Raw genomic sequence first — 7,852 nt, forward strand, 5'->3', positions numbered from 1 at the left:
TCACTTAGTGTTTGCAAGGCAACTTCACCACTGGACAACTATCACCAGTTACAAAAGTTATCTATCTAGCTCAGTTTTTATTTTATTGCCTTTTACCAAGGCCTTCTAAGATCACCCATTCTGAGAGTAATGATGAAAATTTCATGAAAGTTAAAACACTATTGTGTGTTCTTTTAACACGCAAGAGGAGATCAGAAGACACTGTACAGATGCTAAGAGTTTCTTTTATGATTTTCCTCTACCACCCAAATTTTCCTTAAATAGGAAGAACTAAGAAATATTATGCTTCCCAAATCCTTTATACAACCTGATAGAAAAGGATTTTGCCGCTATTCTTATGCATTAAAAGCACTTTAGCAACTAAAATTAAATCAAAATGACCAATTAAGTACTTTAAATACTATACCTGTTTTTTCTTCAAAGCATCTGTAGGCTGAAGAAGCTGAATTGGTAATTTGGTAGAACTATCTTCAATGCTTACTCGTGGTTTTATGAATCCAGAAGTGCTCAACTGATATCGATTCTGTTCATGTATGTATTCTGGCCTCTTATGATCTTGGTAGACTTTCAGCACTGGCTTTGGGAATAAACAGATATGTTAGCCCTTTTGATATTAATGTGAACTTGTCTTATTCTTCACTGTGTTTGGACAGGGATAGCTCTGTTGGAAATTGATTTCCTCTGGGATTAATTTCCTAGCCAAACCACAGTCATTGTAGCTGCTCCCACCATTCTTTGACAATGGACTATTGGTTGACTAGACTTTTCTAGTTGGCTTCCATTAATTCAGTATTTTAAATACCAACGAATTATTCCAGTTTTAACTGAAATGGCTCAGGAGCATGAAGTCATAGACCCACTAATTACCCATTACAACTCCCCACCGTTCACTATAACAGCTACTGTAGGAAGAAGCGTACAATCCTCCAAACCTATCCAAATGTCATTAATCACTTCCTTTAGCCATAAGTGATTGAAAACAAACAAAACAAAGCAAACAAACAAAAAACCCTACCATGGTGGCATTATCTTAGGCCAATCTAATGTCAAATTAAGATAGTAAAAATTCATCATTTAGCCCTGGCTGGTGTGGCTCAGTGGACTGAGCTCGGGCCTGCGAACCAGACAATCGCGGTTCGAATCCCAGTTAGGGCACATACCAGGTTGCAGGCCGGTTCCCTGCAGGCCAGTTCCCAGCAGGGGATGCACAAAAGGGCAACCATACATTGATGTTTATAAAAAAATTCATCATTTAACATAAAAATTAAATTAAAAAATTTACTATACTGACTTTAAGTTTCTAAGCATTATGATTTTAGCATGATAGCTAATCTCATATATGGGACTGAGGAAGAAAAAAGCTTGAGAGTAAGTATAGTAAATAGCTGTTAAGTTTACATTCAGTTTTGCATAAAAACCCCTCCTGAGTCACTCACTGAAAAGACAAGTCTATATGGGCTACAGTTACGAGAGAGTAGGAGGAAAGATCTCAGCTCTAGAACAATGTGGAAAATAATACAGACCAGAAACACAGGTTGAGAAAGGGGAATGGGACCATAGCTGTTGTGGCTCAGTGGACTGGGCGCTGGCCTGAGAACTGAAAGGTCATCAGTTCGAGTCCCGGTCAGAGCACATGCCTGAGTCACAGAGGAGGTCCCTGGTTGGGGGTATGCGAGAGGCAACTGCTTGACTGATTCTCTTGCACATCAATGTTTCTCTCCCTTTCTTTCTCTTTCTCTTTCACTTCCCCTCTCTAGAAATGAATAAATGAAGTCTTTAAAAAAAAGAAGGGGTAGGGGTCCATGATGGAGATATAGGAAGACCCTGAACTCACCTCCCGGAGACACTCTGAATAATATACACCTGCATATATAGCAACTCCTTAAAAACAACTGAGGGTGGTTGAACACCATCTGAACATCAAATGAGAGATGGGCCACATAGACAAAGAGAGGACAGAGATACAGTAACCATGGGAAGCTTACCCCGTGGATGACCTGCAGTAGGAAGGGATATCACTGAGAACCCATGTGCAAACTCACCTGCCCTGGGCACAGCAATAAAACAATGTTTTAAAGTGCACCTATAGTATACATGAAAGAAACCCACCTTTGTGCTAACCCCCAAATGCCTGCCAAATGGGTAGGGAACTGCAGGAACTCTCAAGAACTGGAAGAACCAGCAAGTGCCATTGCTTATGTTCCCCCTCAACCCCCATAGCATGGGTGGGAACTTAGCAAACCCTTGGTACAGACTGCAAGGCTACCACACCATGCTCTGGCCCACCTCATCCAGCGACCAGTCCAGACTCAGCTAGCTGGCCTGACACGGTGCCCCAGAAGCCATGGGGCCTAAGCCAATGTTTCTCATGCTTGTTCCATACCGGGCCAGCTGGTCTACCTGAAGGCCCCCAGAGCTGCCTGCCTTGGCCAATTCAGTCATGTCTGCTCCAGCTTTGGCTAGCCATCCTGCCAGGATAACCGTGGCACTGCATGGACCCACCTAAACTCCAGCAGGGCTGCCACAGCTACCTAGCACATGCGATCTACATACAGGTTACCCTTACGCAAGTCTACTTTTTCAAGATAGAGGTACCTGTTTTGTTTCATTCATAAAAGCAAACACAGAAAGTCAAACAAAATGAGGAAACAAAGGAATATGTTCCAAATGAAAGAACAAGAAAAAATCCCAGAAAGAGCCCTAATGATATAAATATGAGTAATCTGATTAAAAAATTCAAAATTTTAATGGCTGAGTATTTTACTATTAAATATATTGATATATTCTCACATCTTCTTTATCCAATCATTTACCAACTTAGGTTGTTTTTATGTCTTGGATATTTTGAATTATGCTGCAATGAACATGGGAGCACATATATCTTTACAAATTAGTATTTTTATATTTTTCAGTTAAATTCTCAGAAGAGGAATTGTAGATCATGTGGCAGTTTTGGGTTATGTAGTTTTTAAGGTATTATTTTGTTTATTAAAATTTGAATGAATTCCTAGGTTAATGTTTTTACACAAAGTAACATTATAATAAAAACAACAATCAGCACTATGGGTCTTCAAGAATGTTTTCCTTCAAAATGAATCAGTGCTCAAGTTTGAGAAACAATGAAATAAGAGTTAATATCCATTATATATTTTTATTTATATATATATTTAAATATTTTATCTTATTTATTTATTTAGACTGGGGGAAGGAAAGGAGAAAGAAAGGCAGAGAAACATCATTGTGTGAGAGATACATGGTTGCTTCTCTAATGCCCCCAACTGGGAACCTGGCTTGCAACCCAGGCAAGTGCCCTGACTGTGAATCAAACCAGTGACCTTTAGGTTTGTAGGCTAGAACTCAATCCACTAAGCCACACCAGCCAGGGCATAAAATATATTTTATTAAGCCTCAAAAACTGATAGGAAAAGGCAAAGTGGACAAAGGTTATTTATGAACAGAATCCAAAAAGTAAGTAACAAATATGCCAATGAATAAATAAAAATATACTTAATTAATAAGATGAAAAGTATAACAATATGGTGCCATTTTAACCTATTGGTCTAGCAAAAATTGAAAAAACTGGTAATATAAGATTTGGCAAAGATGTGGATAAATAGGCCCTCTCATACACTGTAGGTAGGAGGGTAAACTGGGTAAGTCTTGGAGCGCAATTGGGCAATATTTTTCAAACTTAAAAACATACATCTTTTATTTATGACTTATAAAATGCCACTTCTAGGAATCCATCTTTATATGTACAAAGGAAAGGCTATTCATTGCAGCATTGTCTAAAAGAGCAAAACAATAACAACAAAATAAAAAGGAAATAACCTAAACTCCCATCAGGAGCAGATGAGTTGATGGGTACCATATTACAGTGCAGCCGTTAGAAAAGACGCCTCTGAATGCATGCAGTGGAAACATTTCTATACCGTTAAGTTATAAGAGCACTTTGAAGATGGGCATAAACTATATAACTTTACTTTAAAACTACAAATGTTTATATACACACTCACATATATACATATGTGTTTGAATAAACTATAAAGCAGCCTGAAGGGCAACCTCCAACAAGAGTAGTAAATGTCTGAGGGTGGAAGTGAGAATTTTCACTTTTTACTTTATGCACTTCCAATTTTACATGGATTTATAATTATCCAAAGGCATGAAGGCATTCTTAAAATTAAGTATTTTCAGACATGCACAATATTAGTTTGGACATTAAGCATTTAAACATAATAAAATGATATTAGTACTACAGGCATACCTCATTGTCCTGTGCTTTGATTTACTGTGTTTTGCAGACAATATCTTTTCTACATATTAGAGGTCTGTGGCAACTCTGCAGTGAGTAAGGGTATTTTTCCAACAGGCTCGGATGATAGCATTTTTTTGCAATAAAGTATTTTTTAGTTAAGGTATGTACATTGTTTTAGACATAATACTATTACACACTTAATAGACAACAGTATCATGTAAACATAACCTTTATTTGTACCGATAAAGTAAAAAATTTGTGTGACTCATTGCAATATTCAATGTATAGCAGTGGTCTGGAACTGAACCCACTATATATAGCTATATATATCTATATCTAGCATTACAACCTACGTAGTTAAGTATCGTATTATATATAATCCTAGAGATTTATCCACTAGCCACATATCTTCTACCCCAAATTGCTTAAAGCTCAGTTTTTTTTTAAATAAGTAACTGTGATTACAACTTCATAAAGAAGTTTTAACTTTTAGGTTTTCATTTCTTTTTGTGAAGAGTCTAGAAATACTCCATCCCCCCCAAAGCAATTTTGCAACTTCCTCTGTAGACAAAAGTGGCTAAGATGTTGGTTTTTTGAACTTACCAGAGGCTCTAGTTTTACAGGCTGCTGTCGTTTTCTTGTCCTTTCCTGGGCTTTTGTGGGTTGCCTAAACACCAGGAATTGTGTATCAGTTGCATGTTCTGTGGGTGTTACAATACTCAGTCTTCCCTTTCCTTTTATACTATTCAGTCTTGTAAGCATAGGATTTTCCACCTGCTCTTCAATACTTTTTAGGTCGAAGTCAGCTTCTGAGGTGTGAAGAGCCATCCTCACTCCTGTAACAAGTGTAGGGTCAGGAAAAGACAAATGAAAGGTAGAACAACAGGACAGGGGAAGTGAGGCTAGTGGAGGGGACTTAGGAGCTAATGAGAGCTGAATTTTCTCAACCCCAAAGAAAACCTGTCAAAGTTACCCCATTCCTCCCAAACTGAAGACTCGAACCACAGGAATAAAAATTAGGAACTGTGTCTGACCTTCAAGAAGCCCTGTAACTAGGGGAAAATATATTTGCATTTCTAACAAGTTCTGTGGTGACGGCACTGAGTTGGAGAATGGAAGGTTGAAGAGAAAGGCAATTAGCATTGAGATCAATGTTTCTCACATTCGATATGCAAAGTATCTCCTGGGAAGCATGTTCAAAATGCTGGTAATTCTAATACAAACAATCTGAGATACACAGCCTAGGTGCTTATGAAGAAGCTGAAGAAAGGAAAAACAGAATTGAGGGCTAATTCTAAAACGGCACTTCTGGAACCTTTACGAGAGTCATAACCTGTATGAGAGTCCCTTAAGGAGTTTGTTAAAATGAAGGTTTTGATTCATACACATTGAATAGCAAGGTTCTAAAACACTAGAACTGAGCATTTTGTAGTGGAATTGCATCCTCATTACCACTCACAATCCCAACCCACAAGGTGGACAGAGATACTTCTCTTCAAAAATGGTATTACAGTACTTGAGATCTTCAACCAGGGGTCAGCTGGACTAGCTTTTAGTGTAGATCTTCACTGGCCAATCAAAATATGGTGCAAAAAGGAAGCAGATGGATAGCACTAAATCCATTCAAGATGGAGATGCCAGCTCCAGTGAAGGCAGGATGTGGGTCATGGAAGAAGACGTCATGGTAGAATCTGGTAATGGCTCATGGGCCCTAATCATGTGTTACTGCCCAAAGCCCTTTGCCCCGTGGCCCAAGATTGAGTGCAGCCTCTGTGGAATGTCACTCCACCTCTCCTGTGTCAAGGTTAAGAACTCGACTGCCTTCTTTTACTAACTTGCTTAGACTGCCAGAAGTACAAGGAACTCTGGCCAAAGGTTTGCACACCTCAATTCAGACTAGCTACATGTTGAAAAGCACAGGTCCAGATCTGTCCACTCTGTGTGAAATCTTGGACAAGTCTTTGCTATCTCTGTTCCCCACTTTCCACCCACTCTGAAATGATAGGCAGGTAGTAGGGAATCAGTGAAATGCCTTGTCATTGACTCTGCCCATCTAAGTCTTTCCTTCTGTGCTGCGAAAGCCACTCTATCTGGTTTAGAAGTCAGAGCCCAGCCCCAATTTGATTCCTTAATACTTACCAAGTCAGCCTAAGGCAGTCGCCACGAACGCCTAGGGTCTACAGAGATAGAGCAAAACCAGGGATGTGAGTAGAAAAGTGAGTGTAGCAGGGAATGTTTCCCGTTGCCTAGCAGGTAGCAGGCCCCCACCGAGGCGCACTGCGCCTGTGCGGGACTTATCGCTTAGCAACACTGGAGCAGACCAGATCAAGTTTTAGGAGCGGTCCGGCGTGTCTAGCCAATCAATGTCTCTGAAACATTTCCTGGTCGCTGGTTGGTGGAGAGGCCGCACTCCAGCCTCCCGCCTGCTCCGGACGGCAACTACTGAGTACTGCGCGGCTGGTAGGCAGAAGGGGCAGAGAAGCAGTGGTCTGTTGAGTTCGTTCGCTTACCAACCACCCACGTTCCTTGTCCCACCCTCTTCCTGCAAGAATCTTTTCTCTACGTCCTCTTCCAGAAGCTTAAGACTGATTTGAAGTACACTTTAACGTAATTTTCTCTGGTTAGAAGAATCCTGAATCTCTAGAGAGATTCGTCGTGTAGACTGCTGGGGTCCCATTCTCAAAGGGAGTGACTATCCTGCTTCTGCACCCCACTTTGCGGAGTGTCCCGAGACGGAAGGAACGCGCGCTCTTCTCCTCCTCAAACTCCACCCTGTTTTGTCGACTATTGTTTTTTCCACTAGGAAGGTAGTCCAGTGTCAGACGTAGCACGAACCGATTTTGCTGAGCCCCGAGTCCTATTTACCAAAGCAGCCAGACCCTGGATCTTGTTCCGGCATTTAAGCCCCTAAATGACTGCTGCTACTGCTGTTTGGAGGCGGACTCCCCAGATGCCCGCCACTGGTCAGGTGGCTTAATGAGGTTTCCTTATCGCAGTGAGTGATCAGAGGATGAGCCCTTTCGTCTGCTCTGCGGAAATGCTGCACCTGAGGACAAAGCCCTGGCTTTTCACTGCCCCTCCAAGACGACAAAGACGACAAAAATCACCGCTGGGACTCATGATCTTTTCGAGATTTTTGGTCCCCCCCCCACACTTTTTAACCTTGATATTATTTCTTGCTTTGACTGCCAAGCCTTGTATGAAGTGCTTTACCTATCATACATACAACCTGCACTTTCTCGTTCATAACATATTTACGTACGGGTTTTACTTGCTTATTTTGGCACCACCTACAAGACAGAGAATCATATAACTAAATCGAGCTGGAATGGAGACCACTGATCTCTTAATCCACCCCATCCCTCTTTGATTAATGAGAGAACTGAGAGAGAGAGAGAGAAAGTGATTCACGCCAGGTCATGAATTCAGTTGTGACAGAGACAAAACTAGAATATCGGTCTTCTAATCCCTAGTCAGGAACTGGAAGAGTCAAGGGAGTAACTCCAGTTTAGAAACAATTTAGAAAAACCTCAAATGTAGACATACTAAATGCTAATTCACACAAAGCCAATGAAGCAGAATCAATAAAATATA

The 7,852-nt window shown here is 40.6% G+C and overlaps 1 protein-coding gene across 1 annotated transcript in view; it reads right to left on the reverse strand.

Moving 5' to 3' along the window:
* DNAH6 (dynein axonemal heavy chain 6) overlaps positions 1 to 6,527 on the reverse strand; it is a 243,147-nt gene extending 236,620 nt beyond the window's left edge. The window contains exons 1-3 of the mRNA XM_053664561.1: positions 6,398 to 6,527; positions 4,862 to 5,094; positions 407 to 577 (exon numbers count right to left, since the gene is read on the reverse strand). Coding sequence (XP_053520536.1) covers positions 407 to 577; positions 4,862 to 5,086 — 396 coding nt within the window. The 5' untranslated portion in view covers positions 5,087 to 5,094; positions 6,398 to 6,527. The remainder of the gene's footprint in view (positions 1 to 406; positions 578 to 4,861; positions 5,095 to 6,397) is intronic.
* Positions 6,528 to 7,852: the final 1,325 nt, after the last annotated feature.

This window comes from Artibeus jamaicensis, unplaced genomic scaffold, assembly GCF_021234435.1.
Source record: "Artibeus jamaicensis isolate MK-2021 breed Jamaican fruit bat unplaced genomic scaffold, CSHL_Jam_final contig_384, whole genome shotgun sequence".
In the NCBI taxonomy this organism is placed as follows: Eukaryota; Metazoa; Chordata; class Mammalia; order Chiroptera; family Phyllostomidae; genus Artibeus; species Artibeus jamaicensis.